We start from the raw sequence: 25591 nt of genomic DNA, 5'->3' as shown, positions 1-25591 counted from the left end.
TTATATTATATTATATTATATTATATTATATTATATTATATTATATTATATTATATTATATTATATTATATTATATTATATTTATTGTATTTATTGTATTTATTATATTATATTATATTATTTATTTTAGAAGTAATGCAGAAGTAATATAACACTATATAGAAGTATATAAGAATATATACCAGAAGAGAAGGGAGGATCTCAGTAAGAGCAAGTTATTTCAAGCAATCCCTAGAAGAATGGTATTTGTCTGTGGAATTCATACATTTAAAGGTGCCCAGAACAAACCTATTAAAAGACTCCCCCTTGCTTCTGTTTCAGTTCCTTACCCACCTCGAAACATCTCTGTTCAGATCGTGCCAATCAACAGAAACGACTGGGAAGAGCACAGTGGGAATTTCGCTGAGGAATCCTTCATGGGAGCGCCAGAACTCATCAGGCAGGAGAAGGCCAGCCATCCTTCTGAGAGCCCAGCTGAAATTCCAGCAGCAAACACATCTGCAGCCTGGCTGGATGAGCGCTCCAACAGCTCCGAGGACGAGAGCACCTCGCAGCCAGCCTGGTGGTCCAGCGAGGCCGAGTCATCCGAGGGGGAAGAGGAGTTTGTCAGCGTGGTTCCCAGTGATTATGCAGCCAGTGATGCCAACACCTCTGGCAGAGCCACAGCAGAGCCCCCTCCCTTCCTTCCTGTGCAGATGGTGCTGACCTGGCTGCCCCCAAAGCCCCCCACTGCCTTTGATGGTTTCCACATCAATATTGAAAGGGAAGGTAAAGCAGAGCTTTGTGCCCTTCTCATCCTTCTTTTCTGTAATTCCATTGGTGGCTGTCTCCTCTTCAAATCATTAATTATCTAGTATTGTGCTTCAGAGGGTTTTGTTAGATCCCATGTATTTCTTGAGGAGTTTTTGCATTGGGTGGTATCTACTTCTGTCTGGGCAACATAAAAGTAAGAGAGGAGGAGTAAACTGCAGTTTGCAGTTCTCTTTTGTTAAACAAGATTTATACTGTTGTACATATTGCTTCACTGTTTGAATGTGGTCCTTTAAAAGGGATTCCTTTTAACCCCACAGTTGAAACAAGATTAGCATTTCTGATGTAAGTAATTTTCTTGGTGGCTGGAATCTTTCAAATTTCAAATAATCCACGTTCTTTTTTTCCCCCTCGATTCAGAGAACTCCACAGAATTTTTGACAGTGAGTGAGGACACTCACAAATTTGTTGCTGAACTGAAAGAACCAGGAAAATATAAATTGTCTGTAACAACATTTAGCTCCTCCGGCTCTTGTGAAGTTCGGGGAAGTCAATCAGCAAAAACACTTAGCTTTTACATCAGTAAGTATCCCACCAAAATCCTCTTTTTCTCCTTGAGCGACATCTGTAATGTATTTTGACCACTGTGGCATTTCTGGCATGTGCTGATGGATCACAAGGCTCTGGTCTTCTGGAATTCCCTGTGCCAGAGAAGGAAATATAATGCAAATATGTTAAAACATTGCAACCTGCTTGGATTGACTTCTGTTGTGCCACCTTGGCACTCTTAAGAACTGAGAGGAAGTGATGTGACAGAGTCATTGTCAGTGTTGAGAAGTGAAACAGTTCAGAGTTTCCCTTTTGCATCTCTCACAGTGAGGATTTAATTCCAAGAATTAACTTGGTGGTTACAGAGAGCCTTGGAAATATTTAACTTCCTTACTGTTGGTGTATGTGCTGTGTTAGGGACAAAGGGCAGTGCAGGCTGAGAGTGTGGGAATTGCACAATTAAACACTGAACTCTGAAATTGCATGGTCTCTGAGAGAACACAGGGCAAATTACAGTAGATGAAGTGGTTCAGCCTGCTAAATTCAAAGGAGGAAAAGTAATTTATTATTTCCCTGTAGAGTCCCAGAGTTTCTTAACTGGAGATTGAGTAAAAGACAAAGTAATAATACACTACTGTGTAAACTAATACCATGACTGACAATTAGATCAGCAAGTGAGACAGGTGTTGGTGAATTCAGATCATTATCCTTCTAATGGCTGTGGTCACCTTTGTGCCTTTTTCTGCAAAAGGAAATAGATATACCCTACAGAATGCCTATAGAATGAGACAGGGGAATACTTGCAGCACTGCACAATTTTGCATGTGGAAAAACAATGCCTTCCCAAACCATGAATGCTGCAACAAGACACAGTAGCCAAAGCTGGCAGGAAAAAAAATCATATTAATAGGAAATGTAGTGAATTATTTCAGTATCTTATGAATAAAAATTGTGCCTTTAGTAGCTCATAACATTTACAAACACTAAGTATTTAGACTTGAATTCATCATAATGCTGGACTGCATGTAGCAATTCCACTGCTGCTCCCATTTTTAACAACTTTATAGTTGAAAGAAACAATAATTGGAAAACATCCAGAAAACAGCACATGAGGGAGAGGGTCTCTGCTGCTGTAATTTCACAGTCTTCTGTTTTTCTTTAGGAATAGTTAGACAGCTTCATTATATGAAAAACATTAAAGCAGATAAAGATGCATGTAGCATTGCTATTAGTACCAAATATTGTTCCATTTTGCAAGGTGTGTTTGATTTTATTTTCATTAAGCAGTATTTAATGCAGTGTTCTCCATGAAGTGTAGACCTGAGAGAAATGAGGATTTGTTAATCCAAAGAACAGGGGTGTGGATGGCCAAATTAAGGATGAACCTTAATCTCATTGTGGATAAAGTATTAAGGTGTTACAGGAAGGCAACAAAATTTTAATTTTACATGTAACACATAAAGAACCTTTGTTTATTTAGGGTTTTTTTTCAGTTAGTTTTGCAGGCTTTTACAACAAAATGAGGGATCTTAGCAGTTGTCTTATTTCTTGTGTCAAAGGCAAGGCCCTTAATATTTTAGATAGATTTTATCTTTTATTTTGGTAGAATGCCAAATTGGAGATATGAACAAATAATACCCTTAGGTTGAAATTGCTTTTCCATTCCTGTTTCTGAGTCTGATCAGGAAGGCTTTTTGTGTGGGGACTACAGCTCTGCATCATGACATGAGGTAGCTCTGCTCCCTTAAATGCCAATTTGAAACAGTTTCTGAATAGTGAGAGCTACTTGTACATCCTCTGCCTCCAGAGAATAATCTAATGATAAAATTCCTCTTTTTTACCTGCATGGGTGTGGGTCTGAGGCTGTGAATAAATTTTGCCCACTGTGTCAGTCTTATCTTTTCCTTGTATTGCTTGGTTGGTGAATCATCCTGTCAAATTACTGGCTTGTGTTACATATTTTTGTTCCACACAGATAGCTGTCAAATCTTATAGGCTGATCTTAAACCACATTCTTGCTCTGACATTTGTCTCATTTTATCAATAAATGTAAATTACCATTAGAGTTGCACGGAGGAAGAATGTCAAGGGGAGAACAGTCACAAGTATTGTTTAAAAGTGACAAGAAAAACGGGCTATTTTCAGGAAATATGAAATTTTGACCAGGTCTAGCTGAAGTTCTCTTCCAGACTGTTCTTTTATCTATATTTAAAGCAGTGTTCTCAACCAAGTGCTCCAAAAAGTGTGATGAAGAGTGAGATTCTTCACTGTGGTGACCCCTGTGAACTTGATTTTCATGCTTTGAGGCTGTGGTGTGCTTGGAGGGTCTGCTAGCATGTGGAGAGGCAAAAAAATCTGTGTGCTTATCCTTTAATTTTGGTCAATGATCTGTACATTATTGGCTGTGGGCGCTTTTAAGCGTTCCCTTGGAGCAAATCTGCTCCTGCTGGGTGGTTTCTGGTAAGCAGCAGAGAACAGTGCAATCTGAATTTTCAGACAGCCACGTTTCTCTTGTCATGGGCTGTGCTCAGGCTGTGTCCCAGGGGCTGCCACCTCTGCTGGCTCTGGGGGTGGACAGAGCCCACCAGCCCTAAATAATTCCCTGAAAGAAGGCTGTTGGAACCTGTGTGCCTCCAGTGGGTGGAGTGGCTTGCTCACCTGTGCTTTTGGGCCATGGCCCAGGCCCCACAGGTGAGTGGATAGAGGAGCTCACTGAGAAGCCCCAGCATGTGACAGTGACGGTGCTGAGCTCCACGACTGCCCTGACCTCCTGGACGGCGTCACACGAGAGCAGTGGCAACAGCACCATCGTGTCTGTGCTCTCCCTCACCTGCCAGAAGCAAAAGGAGAGTCAAAGGCTTGAAAAGCACTACTGCACTGAGGTAAGGAGCAGGAGCTGGAGCATTTTCCAGTCTGGTAAAAAATCACGCTGCTGTTTAGGATCTTTGTGCCCCAAGGCTTGCTCAGGTAGTGGCAGCTGCTCCCTTCTGCTCTCCAAAGACTGGCTGGTGGAGAGTGGAGAGGAGAGCACAGCAGTCAGGAGTGAGAATGTGCAATACACCACAGGATGGTTAAAATGGTATTTCTGCTGGTCTGGCTGTGACTTCACCCAGGGGTCTGCTGCAATCTGTAATAAGAGAAGTGCTCACATGTGTCGTTACCATCAAAGTAGCACAAATTGTTTCTTAGCCATCCCACATTTGAATACAGAACCGGACTGTAAATTTTCTGGAAGTTTTGAGATGATCAGAAGCCAGCTTTTCATCCATAGAAAAAGGTGTCAGCACTGGGGAACAAACAGCAATTCAGACCACCCCAGATTTGTATGGACAAGTCCTTTAGTTTATCTTCAGTTTAGTTTTGTGTTTGTAATCATCAGGAGTCCTGAACCCCAAAACTTCAAAGTCCTGAACTCAAAACAAAAATAGAGTTTTCTATTACTTGAAACCTTTAGTAAGTGCAACCCCCCATCAGACTGTGCCTATGAGAGCTCAGTGGCACGTGGCTCCAATTAGAAGGATTTGAGCCCACATCTCAATAACGCCACCAAGATGTTGATACTGCCTTTTTCTGAGCAGGGCTGTGACTTCTGTCTGGCTCCCTAAGTGTGTGTGATGGAGGAGTCTGCAAAGGACTGCAGTGCTGCCCTGCTGCACCCTCAGCCCACCCATGGGAAAGGAGGGGGCTGCTGGCACTCCCTGTAAATCATCTTCAACTTCCTGACCAGCCCTGCAAGTTAATTAATACAGAAAATTTGAGACCCTTAAAATGCCTTTTAAAATTGATCTCTGTAGAAGTTCTGAGTTTTAGTTCAAGAAGGGCTGTGAACTTAAATGTTTGGAAGTGTCTTGTCGTGGCAACTGGAGAATTGTTTTTCAAAATCAACTTGTTATCTTATTGTTATATTTCTTAGAAGTGCAGTCATTTAAATGGGAAGCCAAGTAGAGTCAGTGGTTTTAAACAGATCTCAAACATAGGCATGAATGATTTTCTATAAATACTACAGGAGTCATCTACAAACTCAAAACCAGGTACCTAAAGTTAATCTGAATAAACAAGATATCTGTAAATGTGTATTTACTGCAAGTAGGTTGAAAGATCTAAATACAGTTCTTTGTTTCTTTCTGTCATTACATACATTTGTATCAAATTTTACCAACTTACAATATCTGGAATTGTTAATAGCTGTTGGATTGACTTCTTCATGATGAGTTGAAAAGAGCAAAATTCAGTGCAGAGTTCTATCCATTTCTAACATGGTGCATGATTTTAAAGTGATTTAGCTTTTCAGAGCAGCTGGTAAAGACAAATTCTGTTCCTCACTAAATCTGTGCTTGGCAATAAACCACCAGTGCAGAGGTGGCTGTGATACAGACTTTGGGAAGGTTGTGAAGAAAATATTAGTAGGAAATACCAGCCTGCAGCTCTAGAAGGCTTTTCCTCAAAGCTGCTCTGTGCATTTGCTGTTTGTGGAGTCTTCAGGAGATGAGCTTCTTCATGTTGTATCAGACCAGGAATGGCTTGGGCAGGAATTCTGCCTCCAGCTCTGACTGAAACCTGGTGTGGCACAGCAGAAACTTTAACTGTGATGTTTGACTGAAAAGAAAAATCCCAGTGCCCCTTAGGTGCAGTTTGTAGTGCTGTGGAGGGGAGGTGACAGAGAATATTTCCCCTCTGATTTCACTGGGGAGTCACTCAGCACATGGAGTCAGAAGACAGCTTCCCCAAAACGCTGCCTTCAGCTTGCAGGGCTGCAGCAATGATGGATGGAAAGCCTCAGGCTGTCACTGATAACACGTGGTCTAAACTCTGCAGCCTGACTGACACCACCTGCAAGTGAATAATGGAGCCTGAATATTTAAATAACCTTTGGCAGCAGGAGAGAGTGGGTCTGTGGAGAGGTAGCTGACCTTGTGCAGCCAGGCAAGTGCAATTCTCTGAGTCAGATCATTTGTGAAGTCAGTCCTGACCACTTCCACAGCTCTGCCACGTGGGGCTTAATGAATGAAGTTCTTGCTGTCGATGCCAAAGCGTTTGGATTCATGCCTTTTGTAACTGGAGTCATCCAAGTACAGTCTCATTATTCTTTTATTAATCAAGTAAATGCTTCATATCTGATGAGTTCCTCTCCTCCTAGGTGAATTCGAGCAGCAGCCTCATTGAGAATCTTGTTCCTGGTGCCCAGTACCAAGTTGTGGTTTATTTAAGGAAGGGACCATTGGTTGGACCTCCTTCTGATCCTGTCACATTTTCCATTGGTAACCCCAGAATCTACTGATTGAAATGCATTTATTTGTTTTTAGAGTTTGTTTTTGGTTCTTTTTTTTTGAATAGGTGTACTATGTTCACTAAGTCCTGTAGACCATGATTTGATTTTCTCAAGTTTAAGAGTAGATCTCAATGTTCTCTGCTTTGGGACTTGAAAATGAGAAGAACCCTCTGAGACTGGCACTAACATTTTCAAGAAAGTGGTTTTATGTCCAACAGGCAGAGCCATTGCCCCCAGAGCTGTAATTTAGGATTCCACCAGGCTCCTATAAAGGATCATTTAGGACAGAATTCAGTAACCTTTAGTTTCAGTGTGATTTATTTTGTTAAGACTACCACTTAAGCAAAATGTATTAAGAAAAGGGAAAAGAGAAAGAGATTCAGTGGAAAGTTACATATGCACAGAAATACTCAACCTGTGTCACCCAGCTTCTCCTTTTGACAAAAAGTCTGCTCAGTGGGACAACAGGTGGCTGAAAGTTAGAGATCTTCAGTATTTTTAATGCTGCTTCCTCTCTGTGATGTAGGGAAGAAAGTGAAACAGAAAAATATGTTATCCTGTTAAGAATTTAATTCTTAAATAAAAGTCAGTATGTGGCCTAGTGGTTATGGTGAAAGCCTTTTCATTCTAGTCAATCTTCTTACATATTTTCATAAATTTGGTCTGAATAAAAATTTGTAAAGTATGCTATATTTCAGGAAAGGAAAAACTTGTAAGTAAATATTTATATATACTTTAATGTTAGAATTTATGTCATTGGACAGTTTTCACAAATGCTTTTGATCTTCTTTCTCACTGTAATTCAAAAATCTGAAAAATTCCACTTTCATTTGGGAAAGGAAAATAATGTATACCCAAAGTAGATAAGTTCCTTCATTTTCTCCCCTTCAGTATGGCCTTACAACCATAAAAGTTTCTTACAAAACTGAAAATGGCCGTTTCTAAATAAAACATCTCATAACTTTCTTATTATGAAGGGGCTGTTTTTATGCAGTAAAACAACAGTTGCATGATTTTTTCATTTCATAACAGATTCTTGATTACGATACTAAGATAACAGAACTGAAAACCAAATTGTTCTGTGAACTTAACAGCGGTGGCTAATGAAGAATGAAGCTCAAATAAAATCAAATGCACTTTAAAAAGTATTCCATTCTATCCACATTTCTCCTAAGGCTCATTTCCACTGTGTGATTGTTAGCAGTTTAGAGAAAGCAAAGCAAAGATGTGGTAAATGATTTATAAAGGTAAATGCAATCATGGGCTGATCTGGGTGCTGGCCTGGGTTCTGACCCAGTGTGCAGTAGCTGGGGCTCTGCAACCCTGGCAAATGTTAGCTCTGTGTCCTTATTTAAGTAGCCTCAGTGAAGTCATGAAGAATAATTGCTTTCCAGACCATACAGGTTGCAGAAGTTGACCCTTACGTGACATTCTTCAAATCACTTGACTCTTTCTCAGTGTCACCGTCTGTGAGGCAAGAATAGCAATAAATGACAGAACCTTTGGGTTCCCCAGGGAAGGAGGGCTGGAGATGAAAACTTCCCTTTCTTGCAGTGCTCTGGCTTTTGATGCTTTTGTTTTTGAGTATCTTGAAATATCTCCCAAGCACCCTGATTTTCAAAGTAGAATAGAACCCTCCATTTATGGGAAAGGAAACCGTGTACTTTATCTCAAGCTAAGCAGCCAACACCGAGTGGTCTGTAGCCACTTCTGAAAAAGTAGTTTTAAACTGGAGAACCAATGCTTTAAAAATGTTTTTCAACTGCTTGTGACCAGGAAGCTCTTGGGGATTAAAGTCATGAAAAAACCAGAAATAGGTAGAACTTGATTAAGAAAAGGTGTAATTTTAAAATAAAGTGCAGCTGATAGCACATGCATGTTACTAACCATGATTTCTGGTTTCTAGTGCCCACTGGAATAAAGGATCTGACACTTTACCCTTTGGGACCTACTGCTGTGGTTCTGAGCTGGAACAGGCCTTTCCTTGGGGTGTTCAGGAAATATGTGGTAGAAATGTTTTACTTCAACCCATCAACGATGACCTCGGAGTGGACAACCTACTATGAAATAGCAGCAACTGTCTCCTTGACTGCCTCAGTGGTAAAGTGACCATTCCTGCCTTGCTTTCCCATGCCTGTGTGGCCCTGGCACTTTCTTTTCCCAGCTTTTTCCCCATGAATATGTGAATATATGTATATATATATCTATATATATATACACACACACACATATATATATATGTATTTATACCTTTAAGTCCTGGGCATTTTTTCCCCAGCAAAGCAGAGAAAATGGCCAAGGATGCTGGAGGCATTTTCTGTTCTAAAGTAAAGCACTGCCAGCTGAACCATGCTAAATTTTAAGCAGAGCAATGAGACAGGAGATTAGCCTCTTTCTTTTTGGGTTTTTTTTTGTTATTGTTGCTGTTCAGCAAGTCCAGAGGCAGCTTCAGTTTGTGGGTCAGTCAGTCAAGGCTTTAAAAGTTCCATCATCTCCTCGGGGGGTGCAGTCCAAAGGCTTATCTACATAATTAATATTGATGGTATGGATTTGGGGCTTGCAGGCTGGTCTTGCAGTGTGCCATGTGGAAAGCTTAGCTGTGTTTTTTGTCAAAAAAAGCTTCCATGGTTCTGAAGCTGCAAAATCTTAAGCCTGGGTTTTAACTAGGTGAAAGCTGGGCCCTACCAGAACACATTCACACATGTATTTATTTACTCACAGGTGTCTTTGCAGATATAAAGTGAAATTTTTCTCCTCTTTTCCATTATTTCCTGGAGAAGGTGAAAAGATTTTATTCAGACTTTGCCGTAGGGTGAGACAGAAAGTGATTCCTGCGGAAATTAGTTGTTCAGAAAGTTATGAGTATGCAAAAAAGATAGCAATAACTTCTGCTGCTGGTGAGAGCCACAGTGATTTACTGTAATTGATTTGCATAATACCATTTGTGGAGTCATTTTGGCTCCAGCAGCTTTCCTGTAATTGGGTGTGTGACTATAAATCTAGCACATAAATCTCCAGGGAAATTAAAAACAAAAATAACTTCCCAAACTGGTAATTAATATCTTGTAATCATGACTCAGCACAAATAGATTAATAGCTGAGTGATCTAAGTCATCCAAGAAATAAAGCTATCATGCAGAGTTAGTGGTTCATTAGGAAAGGAGATGATGTTGGCCCTTACAAATCCTGCTCAGGGAAGTCAAGGTGGAATTCCTTTGTCTGGATTTCAATCTGAAGTGCAGCAGTGCTGTATCACAGCTGAAGGATGATTGTAAAGACTAATCCTGAATTAGGAAAGGAATGTTTCTCTGTTCTTCTGTTGTGGCATTTTGTGTTCAGGTAGGGACTGGTGAATTTTTGTTTGGGTTCTCTATTGGTGTTCCAGAATCCCACTGATCCCTATGAGCTGCTGACACCTCTGAGTAGTTTGTTCTGAAGCATCAATGAGAAGAATCAAAAATCAATGTAATCAAAAATCAAGTATTATTTCCTGGAGGGTTAACATTTTATAAGAATCTGTGGAATTGGATTTGTCTTTTCTCTCTGTTTAGTTGCTTCTTTCATTTTGTGCTCTGTAACTCACTTGAAAATTGTCAAAGCGATGTTGGTATTTTGAGTATGACACCAGGGGCATGGCAGAAAAAGTCCAAGCATCTTCAAGATTTTGGTGTCAATGTGGATACAACTTCCAAAAATCATGAAAAGAACAAATAGCACTACCTACACTTGAATTGCCTTTAGTATCTGGAGAAAAAAAGGCCACTGCAAACAACAGAGATCTGTGAAAACAGCAATTTCTACATTGTTGAAATTGTTCATTATTTTCAATTTGCTTTTATTTTGAATTTTAAAAATATCAAGAGGTTTTTCATTTAAACATCAATATCTTAAATGTTCTGTGCTGTCAGTGGAAGAATCAGAATTTTAACTTAAATATTACACACAATACTATAATATAAAACACAATGCTTTTTATACTTCATTTATATCTCATTTATATTTACATATATAATTTATGTCTCATAAGTCATTTATGTCTCATTCCTATTCCATTTATAATAAATGATACTAAAAAGTGAAATACACTTAGAAAATTGGAAAAAAAATACATCTTTTAAATATCTGAGACAAAAACATCACTTCTAATTTATCCTCCAACCCCATTTAATCAAACTAGAAACACCTGCATTTTCCAGTTAAATATTTTGCCATCATCCCACTGGAATTGTGATGGAAGGTTGCTTTGTGTGAATGATTGTTACCACCCTGGAAATCCTCTGAGGTTCCCATGGTGGACAGAACCTGTGACCAGGTGGATGTGGATGAGCAGCAGAGCCATCACAACTGTGTTTGCTCCCCCTACACAGATTTTTTAATAAATTGAAAGGCCAAATTTCAGAGATTTCCACTGAAGGAAGGCATGGGAGCTGAGAAGAATGAGCATGGGCACTAGGTTTATAAATCCTGTTGTGTTTCACAAGTCCTGCCTCGTGCTGGTGAGTTCTCTCCTGAGCTGCTCTTTGTGTTTTGTCCCTTTACAGAGAATAGCCAACCTGCTGCCTGCTTGGTATTACAATTTTCGGGTCACCATGGTGACCTGGGGGGACCCAGAGCTGAGCTGCTGTGACAGCTCCACCATCAGCTTCATAACAGGTAACCAGCCAGCTGAGAACACTGTGGGAGTGCTCCTGGGAACAGAAACACAGAGAAAATCTGACCTGGGTACTGTGTTTCACCTACAGATAGTTGAAAGCTAGGATATTTATAGGCTAAGTGATTTTTTGGGGTTGTTTTTTTGTTGTTGTTTGGTTTTGATGTTTGGATTTTTTATTATTTTGTTTTTGAGTCTCTGAGGACTGCTTTAAATGAACATATAAATAGAATTTTCCTATGGCAAGCACAGTGCTTGATTGCTCTGTTGCAGTCCTCCATCAGCTGAGTGCATGGCTCCAGTGGTCCTGCTCAACTTTTACCACACCACACATCTGACACATGGAGAAGTTAACAGATAAACAAGTTAACCTGAATTCTTGGGTTTCTCAATATTAAGAAACACTTTTTCATTTATCTGCAACATTTCCAGGTGGTTTTTTTTCCTCCTTTATCACCCTCCTGGTAATCCCCAGGCCAGAGCATGACTTTTAATGACTTTTAAATATCTGTGCATCACCGAGGCGAGTGAGCTGATAAACCCACATGGATTTCCCTCTTTCCCCTGGGACCAGCCATGGATTTAACACACTCTGGCATCTCTTGGCAGATTCTCTGGATTAGAATCTTCAACATGTCCAACAGATCAGCCATAGAGGGAGCAGCACAAAGGAGGCCCTGTTAGCACCATGCCATGTGTTCCCAGCATCCAGGATGGTTGGGCCAAAGTCAGAGCTTTCCACTGAATCATTTTGCCTTCAAGTGTCACTGTTTAATTCACCTTGCTGAAGTTTAGGTGCTGGAAAGCAGTAAAAATTCACTTTTACTGTGAGACACAGTGAAGTATGACTCGCTCTTCTTTTCCATCTGTAGGAATCAAATTAGAAGGAAAATCAGGGTATAATGTCCCAGCCACTCACTCCAAAGCAGGCACCAGCCTAATCCCAGATTTTCTCCTTGCTGAGAGCTGGACAATGTACCTGAAAAAGTTGCTGAACACGACCCTTTTGTAATGATGATTTATACAGAGCCTGTGGCCCAGAGAGCCACGAGAGAAAAGCCATCAGCAGTTGAAGTTTTAGCTCCAGTGAAGTCAACAGAAACCACGCTCAGATACCTGATCCCACATCTGCTGACAGATTCTGGCCCTTTCCCAGCGTTTCAGAACCTTGTGAAGGGTCTCCAGGGATATTCATTGTCCTTTGGCATCAATCAGCTTTTCTGTAGCACTGTAAAGAAGCAATTTTCCAGCTGGTTGGTTGCTGTATGAGGGGAAAAAATGTCTTTTCCAACTGATTTGGGTACCAGGTTCAGCATTTTAGAGTGGAAACGTTCCAGTGGGATGCTTCAGTTTTGTATCTCCAGAAATTTGCAGCAGGAATGAGGGAGATTAAGGGTCTCATGAAATATAATCTGTCATCAATACCAATCTGGATCTCTGCGTGATGACAGCAAAGACTGCTACTGTTCTTAAATGAAAAATGAATCAACTTTTTAACTAGCAGATGCAGACAAAATCACAAATGGATGAACCTCGAAATATCATCCATTTGTGACTGGCAAAACCTCTCTTAGAGAAGGTCATCTGGTCTTTAGTGAAAATATCCAACTGGAATGTTGCATCAGTAGTTAATTTCTCTTATTATCAAGGGTTTATTCCCTGTGTTTCTGACCTGAATTTTTCTGGTTTTAATATCCAGTCCAAAATATTTGTTGCAGTTTTACTGATTGAAGGGATGCAGAGTTTTTGGGGTTTTTTTTCTAGTAATAAATTGCTTCCATTGAACTGTTCAGGCACTCTCACTTTTAGGTGTTTTCCTGTTAGTTTTTTCCCTCACTTCTGGCTCCCTAGTTTTTACTGTCTTTACTAAAGTACCTAAAACCTGAAAGTGTAATACCAGCCTGCTGAATACTCCTATAAAGGCACAATCAGCTCTCTATTCAAAGCTCTCCTGTGTGTGCATCTAGATGATTCCATTTCCTGCATCATCACACTGAAGGTCTGTGTTGATTTACTTCAATTTTATGGCTCCTAACATAATTTATCATTTGTTGGCTACATGCTATTTTCCAACAGACCCAACTTCACCCCTGGCACTTTGAAATTCACTTTGTTTGAGCAGGCCCAGCTTAGGGGGCAATATTTCAAAGCTCAGCCCTGTCCAAATCCTGCCTTCCTCTGCCAGTTGCCATTTTAATTGTGTGGTTCATCAATGCTGCTTTTACTTTCAGGGTATTGATGAAAGTGTTGAATAGCAATGAGGTATTAAAATCAAACTGTGATTTTAAGCAAAGAGTCCTCACAAAGCAAGCTGATTTGGTCAAATTGCAAGCACTTACCAATAGATGGTCAGCACTGAATGTGAGCATTAAATGCACTCCTGTCCTCTGATTGCCTTTTTTACTTGCAATCTCTTCAGCTTTGCCCAGGAGCTGTAGCCAGGCTAACTTGTGAGGCTTGCCAGCTTGGCATGTCCGCAGGTTTGAAATGTTTGTCCCCAGTAGGTGCTGACTTTTCATGGCTTTAAGTTACCAAGGGATTGGTAAAGAAAGAACTTGAGAGTTCTTTCTCAACCTCAGCCTCTTGCAGAAGGTTTTATGGAGCACTTGGTCCCTTTCTGCATCACTTTGAACAACACCACCTCCCCTGCACAGGTTGCCAGGAATTCAAACAAACAAACAAGAAAGCCCACCAAAAAGCCCTAAATTTTAAAAATCCTGGAGTGGAGGTTTTGTAGGCTTGACAGTACCCCATCTGCCAGTTGTGTGTGTAACTGGAGAGCCAGCCTCCACACCTGGAGCATAAACTTGGGCTTCAGAAGCAGAGTAGAAGGCTCAGCTGGGAGTTTGAGGATGCAGCTTGCAGAAGGCTCAGAGCAGACATTTCCTCATGATCCCACTGCTCCCGTGGCAGCTGGAGCCAGGCTGGGGCCACACTCAACTGCAGCACTTGGGGTGATGAGATGTAGCTCTCTCCCACAGCAACTGGAGAGGTGTCCCCAGGAGCGTGGGGGAGTTTTGGGAGATCCAAGAGGCTTATGAGGAGCAGCATTTGTTCTCTCAGCTCCTGCAGCAGCAGTTGCACGCCGTTGTTTTACGCAGGGAGAGATCGTGCCAGTGTTGCTGTGGTGATTAATGGGTTTTTAATGCCACCTGCTGTAAACAGCTGGATTTAAAACAACCATGAGCTCCTTAGACCACCAGCATCTGCTTTTTACAATGAGGATGCTTTTATCTTTGGAGAAGCAAAAGGAATGAGCAAGGCTCCTGGTGCTGATGGCAAGCACCACGTGTGCTCCCTGTTGGTCCCATGGGTGGCTTCTGACCAGGTCAGCAGCAGGGTGTGACTTCCCACAGCCTCTCTGTGCTCCCCAGAACCTTGTGGTGGTCACACCAGCCCTGGCCCCTGGTCTCATTTGACATATCCTGGGCACTCACTGTCGTGAAAGCATTCCATGAATAATGAGGTGCAGGGGGAAATCATTATTTGTGTATCAGATTCGTGTCAGTCAAGGCCTTAAACTGCAAGGAATACACAGTCCATGCACAGGGATGGATGGGGAACTTTAATTTCCTTTAATTTAAATTGCTTTTATTTAATTTATATTTCTTTCAATTTAAAAATTAAAAGAAACTGCTTTAAGGATTTTATACTAAATAAGGTTGCTTCTCCTCAACAGCACAAAATGATATTTTCAAGATTAATTTGGGAGAATAGTCTTACTAAACATTTCTAAATGGCCCTAAACTATCTGTGCATTGCCTTTACTTCAGTAAACCTGTTCTCTAACACTCCTCTGAATGCCAAAGTCGAAGGAGCCTTTGTGAAAGCAGCAGTGACATCTTGTGGCCCCTTCCAAGAGACCCGAGCTCCGAGGCCATCCTGCATTCCCTGTCCCCCCGAGCTGTGCTGGCATCCAGGGCTCTGCTCATCTGCCTTGGCACGAGTGCTCTGGACACAGCAGGGCTTGTGCAGAGGAAGACCAGGCAGTTCACACCATTTCCCCAACCCTGCTCCTCAAGAGTTGGCCAGGCACAGAGATTCATACCTTTCCCTGTTGTATCCAGGTTTTCCTACTCATACCTCCAGGGGAAGGCATTGAGATCTTCACTGACCACTGATTTTCACTTCTGGGTCTCCATTCACTATTAATTTAATTTAACTTAATTTAAATTAATTCATTTAATTCTCCTCTGGGGTCCTGCACCTTTGAATTTGGCAGTCAAGGTCAGCTGGCCGGCTGTGCTCCCTCTACAGCTCATGGCACCTCCCATAGGGAATCCTCATCTTAAACACCTATTTTAGGAGGAGAGGAGTTACTCTGGAGGTTGCTGTCTTTCTGCAGGTCTCAGCTGATGACAGAGCCAGCCAAGGAAGGTGGCTGAGTCCCAGTCCTTGCTTGGGAGCCGTGTGGATGTGGTGCTGAGGGACGTGGTTTGGTGGTGGATGTGGCACTGAAGGTCCTTTCCAGCCTGAGTGACTCTGTGTTACGAGGGCTGCAGAGAGAGCCAAGGCCCTGCTGGCAGCTCCAGAACATAAAAACCCCTCCTAAGAAGCCAAATGGGTCCTAATGGGGCCTTTTTTCCTCCCTTCCACCCTGGGAACAAAGGTGGTCATAACTTCTCATGCAAAAGTTGCTCTTTGGAAATCTGCAGGGTTTGGACTTTTCCTCCTAGAAATATGCAAGCTCAGTGAAAAGATCTTTCTTTTCCTATAGAAAACCTATAAATATAACAATTTATTATTTCAGTTCACTAACACAGTGAAACAACATGTGAGGCTTTTAACTTGAATTTGAATTCAACTAGCAAATGTGACAAAAAGTTATTTCTGTCTGTCATGATTTATTTTTTTTAAAATAAAAAAATTGCAAAAAGAAGTGTATTTTTGTTCTGGTTATCTCCCAGGTTAAATGGTGGTTTTCATATCCTTCAGCTAGTGCTTAAATGCAGTAGCTTTTAATGTTCCTTTCCTGATAGCTTTGTGATATTTTCCTCATGACAGCATCCTTTGGCAAAAGTTTATCACTGGATTTGCTAACCAGCCGTGTTATACCCTGTCTGTAACACTCTTGCCTTCTTCCCTCAGCACCAGTGGCACCCAAAATTACCTCTGTAGAATATTACAACCACCTTTTGTACGTCACCTGGACCTACGGAGGAGATGGTCCCGACCTTTCTCATTCCAGGATGCTGCACTGGATGGTTGTTGCAGAAGGAAAGAAAAAAATCAAGAAGAGTGTAAGTATCAGTGTGGAAAGTGGGTGGTGTTCATTTCTTCAGGTTTTTTGTGAGGTTTTAGGTGGTTTTTTTGTTTTTTCTGGGTTTTTGTTCAGTTGGTTTGTTTTCCTGAGTTGATAAGGCAGAAAAACTTTCACAGCTCTGATAACTTTGTATTATTAAGTTTCAGCAAGTTTGGTAGAAGCCAGTAAGAGTTATTTCCCAGTGTTAGCATGCACCTCCAAAGACTGGAGCCCTGAAAACAGCCAGTGGACAAAGTGTTTCTGTCGTGATCTAGTGAAGGTGTTGATAATTTATGTAATTTTAAAGGAGCTTGAAAACTTCTCAGCTTCAGACAGTAAAACATAAAGAGTATTCTTTTATACAGCTATGGTATTTTCTGTTTATATTTATTAATAAACTGAGCAAACTACTGGCTGTGTTTTTTTAGTTTGTTCAAATACTGTCACTTCCCATTTTCTATCCTCATAAATTCCCTGTTTTCATTTTATGTTTGAATACGAGCTCCACTAATTGATGGGATGAGGATTTCACCCAGAATGTACTGAGAAAACTTGCTAGATGCTCAAGTGTTCTCTTGGTACATTCCCTCAAGCATTTGGAAAACTGGAAGTGTATTTTCAGCAGAAGTGCAAGTTTGCCACCAATTTTCATTTGGCTTTGTGTGGAACATCCTGGATTTCATTAGATTCCTTGTGGCTGCAAGAGTGCACCATGGAGCTTGTTGCAGCATGAATTTAATTTTATGATTAGGAGAACTGCTAACCTTTGTGAGCAGCAGGAACTTTCAGGATTTAGATCCTTACTTCAAACAGGGAAGAAAACTTAATTTTTGTCCTACAAATAAAATATTCTGTCAATTGAACTCCAGAACCAAAATTTCACAATGCTATCCCTCTCATCTCTTGCTTCAAAAAGTCATGTTTTCTGTAAGCTTATTATTCTTTCAGGAAAAATCTCATTTCTCTACCATCCAACAATATGAAAATGGTAGATTAAATAAATATAAAATAAACATTTAATATGAAAATTGAAATAAATTAAAAGAAAAATAGACTATGTAATTTCAGATTAAACAAAATATTTGAATTAGAGAGCATCTACAATGTAGTATATCTATAAATAAAACTTTAAAGCTTTAGGGATGTCTTTACAAATGTTTCTCTTTATATTCCTTTATATTTATATACAAATATACATATACATATACATATATATATACATATACATATACATTATATACATTATATATATATAGTCTTTATATTGCCTGGTAGGACAAGGGAAACCAGAGGGTATTCTTTAGGAAAATCCAGCAAAAACCTACCTATTTCTAGCTAACTTTTATGGTTCTGTTGATATGGATGAGTGTGGGTACACATCTGGAGGCTTCAGGGTGTGCCTGTTCTCCCAAGCTCTGTTAGTCACTCTCAGAAGCTGCTCCCTTTAAAACTCATGCTATTGTAATACCATAATGTGATTTTACTATGATTGTTAGTATAGTTATTTTTCCTGTGGCATTATTGAAATAAATAGGTAACACTGTCAGAAAATGGTGAGTTTTTCTTTTTGCTGCCAGTGCATTTCCCAAGACTCCACAGAAACTGGTCAGTTTTTAGAGAAGTGATGAAAATTATGTACAAAGCCCTACTGGCCTTTATTCAGAGTGCTTCAGTTTCTCTTGCATCTGAAAGCTTCAGCCTGAGAATTAAGTTAAAAACCAGCATGAGATTCTTGAATGGGCCCTTTATAGATAGTCCAGAAGTGCTCTGAAAAACATCATGTTCCAAGTTCTGCATCCTTCTCCACGACTGGAGAAGTGGGAAGATTACCCTAAAATAAAAAGGAGTTACTCTCAGTCTTTTGAGATTCAGCTCAGTTTTGGATCTGGTTTCAACTTGCAGATGATTGAAGCCAGACCCTGAGATCCACTGTCAAGTCAACAGGTCTCCAAGAGGTGTTAGACTTGCCCAGATGGATTTAATTTTCAGGTCTGTAGGATATATAAAGGCTTGCCTACACATGGCTTGTGTGCTCTTCTTAGAGGTGTCTGACCTGATTTAAATTCCTCTAAAACTGCAATAGACTCAAGTCCATGGCTTGTTTAGCATTTTGCACAGCTTGAGGAACCTAGATGCTCTCAGTGGTGTGAGGGAGAATTTCTTTTTTCTTTTAATTTTCACTGGTCACATAGAAAGTGCAGCCAAAAATCATCTTCTTTTTGCATTGTGCTCTTCTGGTTTTGTGGGTGATATCAGTGGGAGCTGGTTGATGCCACAAGCCTGGAGCATGCAGAAGACATCTGCTGTGATGCACAGGACTTTTTCTGTAGTATTTTGAGTGACCAGGTTGGTTCTGTGGGGCAGTTGTATGGTTTGTGCCATGTTTAAGCTGGTGTCTCTTGATTGTTCAGGTAACACGCAATGTGATGACTGCAGTGCTGAGCTTGCCTCCAGGGGACATCTACAACCTTTCAGTGACTGCTTGTACTGAAAGAGGCAGCAATACTTCCATGCCCCAACTTGTGAAATTGGGTAAGAAGTGCTTGTTCATAAATTATTAATTCACCCCACTCATTTGACTGTAAAGTAACTCTGTCAGCAGATATGCAGCACCTTCCTTATTTCAGTTATGTACCTGTGAGCCCATTTCTCTTGCCAAGCTGCAATTTTCACCTCACCTTGCTGTGAAGATTGTCTCATGCCTGTGTGTGAAGCTACTCTCCTAAAACAGTTCTGCTCAAGAGTGGCAAAATTTGACTGTAAATGGAAATAGGAGAGTGGAAATCACTTAGTGGCTTGCTGAGAGAACAAGTCAACTTCATAGTTGCTTGTCTAAGGTCTTGATCACATGTAGGTTTTGAAAAGGGGCAATTCAGGAATCACAGATGAACTTTCCACTAAAAAGCAGAGCCTTCCTTTCTACCTTTCTGTTTCTGGCAAGACTATTTCTACATCTCTCTGCCACTTGGTCTCCTTTCCTGTCTCCCCTCCTGGACATCTGCAAAGTCTTTCTACACCAAAATCTTACCCTTAAATACAAATTAATGATAGCATTCTTTATAAAAATAGTCAGATTTGTGAATAGGGAAGCCAGCTTCATTTTTAGAGAAATATGTGTAATATACTCATAAAAACAAAAGAAAACTCGAGAGCATGATCCTTAATGTAAAAGTTTCAAATTTTCAAATTTTTCAAAAGTTTCAAATTAGTTTCTACCTAATATCTTTCTTTACTTGGGAGGAAGACTGGACATTGTACCATTAAGAAATGTTAATTCTCTTTTGAGTGTATGTGGAGTTGTTGAGCCCTAGGTACCTGAAACACTGTAATTTCCAGGTGTGCCAAACTACTTTTACAGGCTTTAGCTCCACTGAGAAGGTGAGTAAGGAGGAGTTTGTAATTTCAGAGTGGATTATCCTCTCTACATGAATAATAATCCTTTTGTGAGTCACTGTGAAGAGAAGTGAATTTAAAGGACTCTATAATTTCTAATTGGATTAGATGCCTTGAAAACAAGCACTGTCCATTTATGTTTCTCAGCATTCTTAACTCACGGTGCTGAGGCAAACTACAGACAAAACAACCTGAAGTTCTTGCAGGTCTTCTTACCAAAGACAACATTTGAAATACACAGACAAATTCCATGAGTTTTCTTTTCCCTGTGCAAACCATATCCAGTGTTTTCCCCACGCCTTGTGGCTGTGCATTTGTCCCTGCTGACCCAGTGGGTGAATGTGTAGGGGGTGATATTACCCCTGCTAGCATTGTCCAAATATTTTAGGGTGGTAATTCAAAACATCAGCTAACTTTATCTTTCAGACAGATCCACAAGCTTTATCCATGTTGTACACCCTGCAGCAGAGTTGTTCCTGTTCTTTCCTTATGGATGGACACTCTTATTGGGCTTGGTTGGGTATTTTGCCCTTCAGTAACAACAAGGAGAAGGTGTAATCAATTCCATTCCAATTCCAATTCCTTCTAGACTTTTGGGTGTGGGTTTTTCTGTTGGGTTGAGTTTGATTTTTTTATTATTATTATTTTTTATTTTCCTTTATGTTTGCACTTTGAACAGACAAAAGTGGGGATGTTTTGCCAGAGGTTTTCCCTCTCTCTGTTTCTGGGGGGAGCAATGGGAGCTGTAATTAGCAGTAGTGGAAGCTGACTCTAAGTGATAGACGACTCAGCACTTGGCAGTCACTTAAACATTCCTGCCAAATGTTCTTCCCTCCACGATGTTTGCTTCATCCTGGCAACACTCCACCTGCAGAAAAATCAAGCCATTTGCTGGAAGCAAAAGGAGGATTTGCTTGGGGTGCTGCCCAAATGCAAAACTCGTGTTTTAATTGAGGCCATTTTTTTTTACCTGGAGTGAGGGATAGAATGTGTTTCTGAGTCCAAGAGCAGATATATGTGTGTAATTATGGGAGAGGGACACTTTCCTGTGTAGCACTGGGACAATATGGGCACTCCAAGCCCCCTGACACACGGGAATGTGCCTCAGTCCCTGCCCAACTCTTTCCATAATGCCAATATGGCTTGGGCAGACTCCAACCCCAGAACACAGATCTGATTGTTTCAGGATCAGATACATCTCCAAAATGTCTGTAACTACTTGAGCAAGTCCCTTGTGCCAAGGTTCCTGTGACAGCATCTCACAAAATGAGGATATCCAATTATTTGTGAAAGGAAAAAAAATCAACCCAGAATGTTCTTGTGCATCACCCATTGTATGTAGTGTGTCAGAACCCAAAATAGGGTAATTGTTTGAGAATTACAGCTTTAATTAAACATCCACAGAACAGGAGATCTGTGCAGAACAACTCAGAAACGTACAACCCAAATATTACAGTCTCTGAAGGACCTCTGGAGAGCTGGACCTCTGAATTTCTACAACTCATGGAAGTCAACACAGATCCAGGAGCCCTTAAATGTTAGCCAGAGGAGAGGAGGGGGAAAAAAGAGACAACAGTTGTTTGGTTTTTTTAAACTGGTAATTGGCAAAATATTTCCTCTTCTGCAATTAAAGGAACCTAGGCAGCCTTTCCTTGTGGGAAGCTGCTTCTTTATAGTCTCCTGTGAAGAAAAGCCTTCTCAGGCCAAATGTGTTGCTAACAGGTGGACAGTGATCTTTCCTGGAGGGGTTCCTGCTAACATTGCTCTATTAATAGAATCCACTGATCATCCTCAAACAAGGGCTCTGCTGAAAAGGGAAGTGAAGTAATTATCCATCTGTCCAAACAGAGAACGGTTTAAATAGAGAAGGAAAACCAACACACTTCATCATCTTCCCATTTTTCAGTGGTAGTTTGTCATCATGAGAGGATTTACTTTGGTAGACTTTATCTGAAGGAAATGAAAGACAGAAGGGAATCAGGCCTTGCTTTCACTTTTTTCATTTTTCTCAGTTGTCTTGAAACTTAAAGATAAGCTTAATGAAAGGAGATTTTTCTCTTACACCAGAACCAGCCCCTCCAAAATCACTGTTTGCTGTCAACAAGACTCAGACCTCTGTGACTCTGCTGTGGGTGGAAGAAGGAGTAGCTGATTTCTTTGAAGTCTACTGCCAGCAGGCTGGATCTGGCCAGGAAACAAAAGTCCAGGTATGTGTGTGTCTCTTCTTTGGTGTCCACTCTTCATCCCAGAATTAAACTTCTAAAGTTTAATTAAATTCTAAATTACTAAAGCTTCATTTAAAATAGTAAAATATTTAAATTTTTTGCAATATTAAGGTTGTCCTCTGTTTTATGGGTGAGATTATATTGTTTGGAGAGAAATTGTGTGCATCCAGCAGTGTCATTGGAATTGGCTACATGTGGAAATGTAAAACCTAACAGGCCACAAAACAAAGGGAATGCCAATGAGGAAGAAGGGAAAAATGATCAGGTAGCTTCATAAGGAATAGGGAAAATAGATGTCATGAGATGTCATGGGATGTCTGATACAGTATCTAATTATTTATATTTAAATTTATTTAAATTATTGATTAATAAAATATAAATGATTTAATAATCTATTCAGTAATTTTATTTAAATATTTAAATATTTACTTTATTCCTGGTTTTGAGATCTGTTAACTGAAGTTCAGTAGGAGCTTCATTGCTATTCCAAGAGTACCTTTATGCAAATGTGGCTGCTCCTCATGCATTTTATCTCAGGGTATTTTCTTCAAGACCCATTTCCTGAACCTCACATATGAACCTCCCTTTCTCTCTGTCCAGTCAGGTACCTGTGCTCAGCAGTCAATTTAAATAGAGAGTATTTAAATGGGGAAAAATAGCAATAGTAGTTTTAATTCCTTGACATTCAATGCTGTGCAACATGTGAGGTTTACTTTGTGCTTTAGCTGATGGTATAATGAATCACTCTGATTACGTGCCACAGAACATTATTCTCTCATGTGGACTTTGACACTTCATGGGGAATCATTCAGAAAGAAGTGAAAAATTACCTACTTAAACCACTGATTACCACAAAAGATTTGCACACTCTTCAATCCTATGGAAGATCAGTCTGAATTATTTAACATTCTTTTTAAATTGAGACAGACAATGGCTAAAGGAAAAAAAAAATGCTTACATGTTCTTTAATCTTTTGGATAGTTTAGATTCCACATCTACATTCCTGCTTTTTCACGCTGAATAGCAAATGTCATTGACATCACTTGCCAAAGATTCAAAATAGTGATGAGATCAGGCAAGGAAAGTACCAGAGGATCTGCAACTCCAGCTCAGAGTAGATCTGTTTTAAGAACATCAGGAAAAGACTGCTTCATTTGGCAGATGCTTCAGTGGGTGTCCCAGCTGTTGACAGGAACATCTGGCACTGGATAATGCACAGAGATTGTCCTCTCACTCCTCGTTAGATTCATCACTCTCTTTTCTGTCTCCATGAAAAACTGGGAAGGGCTCATTTCTGAACTGTAAAATGGGATGCTTTCCAAGTAGACTGGTGATAAGTCTTTGTGATTTTCCATGCTAATTACATGAACACTTTTGTCCTTTGCCTACATCTTTAAATCAATGAAATGAAAAGCAACAGCTTTCTGATTTTGAACATCTTGGATTTCAGCTGACTAATTTAAATTTCCCAGAGGGTAAAATGGAAACACCCAACCAAGTCCAAATGCCAAAGTGTGGCTCCTCCTTTCAGCTCAGGCAATAAAAGTCTCCTCCTTTACACTCATGAGCATGTGGTTTCATCTGCATAATGTGACTCAGAATTGCTCTGCAGCAGGAGTTTAGAATTGACTGACAGCAGGCTCTTGCAAATATCCAGTGCTTGGGACTTGTTACAGCATCTCGAATTCCCCATCTGGAACATTCATAAACCTTCTCCTTCTTTCCCTTCTCCTTCTTTCTTCTGGCTCAGTGTTCCTGTTTTTACAAGTGTAACCCTGGTTCTGCTGGACAGTCCAGAAAAACGAGGGCCTCTAGGATCTGTCTCTTTATCTAAGTGCATATGTTTTTCTTGCTTTGTTTGTTTTCTCTTGCTCTATCAACACTTTAAATCCACAAAAGCATTTACATAGTAATTAACACATTGTATAAATATGTTATGAAGAGTTTCTGCTGGCTGGAAAAACTAAGGGTGTTTGATCATAATTATTACCAAAAGACTTTGCTCTAGCTTTGTTTTTCACCTCTGCCCCTCAAAGGGCTCACAGGTCTCCACACCCAGAGGAGCTGCCTCACAGGCAGAGATGACATGCATTCAAATCAGAATTGTGATTTCATTTGTGGCAGAGGTTGGGACTGCCATGGCTGTTCTTTGAATGAAAATAACTTGGTTTTCCTCCTACCTGTGTGGCTCAGAAATCAGAGCTCATGAGCCGTGCCCATCTCTGGGATGTCCTGGAAGTCACAGTGCTTTCCCCTACCAAGCATGTGCCTGACCAACCCACTCTGGGCACAAGTCCTTTCCTACTCAAAAGGCTCTGGGGTCCCTGGAGTGATCCTGGGATGTGGAGATGAAAAACAAGGCATGGGACCACCTTGCTTTGAGATGATTTATTGCTCAAGTAGCCAGATGTCAGTCTGAAGGGGTGAGATTTAGAGGAGCAACAAGTCAGCCATAGCTCAAGGTAGTCACGGGTTTCTTCTTCGCACAGCAATATAGAACATTTTGGTCCAATAAACAGTTGAAATGAAACTTGTTTTTATTTAATAACCTATCACCTTTGCTTCATTTTGCCTCACTGTGTCTGTCTCTTAGCCAATAAGCTGACAGGTCACATACACACACCTCTGGTACAGCTTCTAAATCCCTAACCTGCTCTATAAATCACATTATTACAGCTCAAACCTCCAACTATTTCACTTTATATAATTTCTTATTTAATTTCTTACTAGGCACATAAGTTTATAATTTCTCTACCCAATGTTTGTGTATCTTCATCACTGCATTAACCCAAGCCCTTTCCAAGGCTGCAGACTGAACCCTTCAGCATCTGTGGAATTATCTGTTTTTCTGTTTCCCACACTGATGAGCTGTGCCCACCTCTGGGATGTGCTGGAGGTCACAGTGCTTTCCCCTACCACGCATTGTGCCTGACCAGCCCACTCTGGGGCACACATCCTTTCCACCCCAAAAAGGCTCTGGGGTCCCTGGAGTGCTCTGGGATGTTCTTACAGCTGTGTTCACCCCTGTTCCTCTTCCCTGGTTTGCCTTTCCATTGTTTCAGAGTGCTGATTCCTCTCACCAGATCTCCTGTCAGGTATCCAGAGCACTGATCTGTGCTCTCACATTAAGAGGAGAGACAAACCCCTGTGTTTTTCCCCACGTTTGCAGGAACCTGTGACGGTCTCTTCACACGTCGTGACCATTTCCAGCCTGACCCCTGCCACCTCCTACAACTGCAGCGTGACCACCTTCAGCCACAACAGCCCCAGCATCCCCACCTTCATCGCAGTTTCCACCATGGGTAAGCAGCCCTTCCCTGCTTTCTTCTTCTTCCTCATCCAGATCCATCTGTTTCCCCTTGCTTTCTAAAGCTGCACTTGGTAATGCTGGCCCCGGGGGCTGTTTGCATCATGAAAAGGCTGCGGGATGGGATGGGATGGGATGGGATGGGATGGGATGGGATAGGATGGGATGGGATGGGATGGGATGGGATGGGATGGGATCCATGGGA

At 40.8% G+C, this 25591-nt stretch overlaps 1 protein-coding gene across 2 annotated transcripts in view; it reads left to right on the top strand.

The window, feature by feature from the left end:
* Window positions 1–25591, top strand: part of PTPRO (protein tyrosine phosphatase receptor type O) — a 145449-nt gene that overhangs the window by 92048 nt on the left and 27810 nt on the right. For both annotated transcript variants that reach the window (XM_015627740.2, XM_015627741.1), the window contains exons 5-14: window positions 322–768; window positions 1171–1332; window positions 3982–4181; window positions 6437–6557; window positions 8475–8668; window positions 11110–11221; window positions 16308–16459; window positions 18873–18993; window positions 21922–22061; window positions 25249–25381. In XM_015627740.2, the coding sequence (XP_015483226.1) occupies window positions 322–768; window positions 1171–1332; window positions 3982–4181; window positions 6437–6557; window positions 8475–8668; window positions 11110–11221; window positions 16308–16459; window positions 18873–18993; window positions 21922–22061; window positions 25249–25381 (1782 nt within the window). The remainder of the gene's footprint in view (window positions 1–321; window positions 769–1170; window positions 1333–3981; window positions 4182–6436; window positions 6558–8474; window positions 8669–11109; window positions 11222–16307; window positions 16460–18872; window positions 18994–21921; window positions 22062–25248; window positions 25382–25591) is intronic.

The sequence above is a fragment of the Parus major genome, chromosome 1A (assembly GCF_001522545.3).
Source record: "Parus major isolate Abel chromosome 1A, Parus_major1.1, whole genome shotgun sequence".
NCBI lineage: Eukaryota > Metazoa > Chordata > Aves > Passeriformes > Paridae > Parus > Parus major.
The sequence above is the reverse complement of the archived record's forward strand: the minus strand, read 5'-3'. Positions and strand labels throughout refer to the sequence as shown.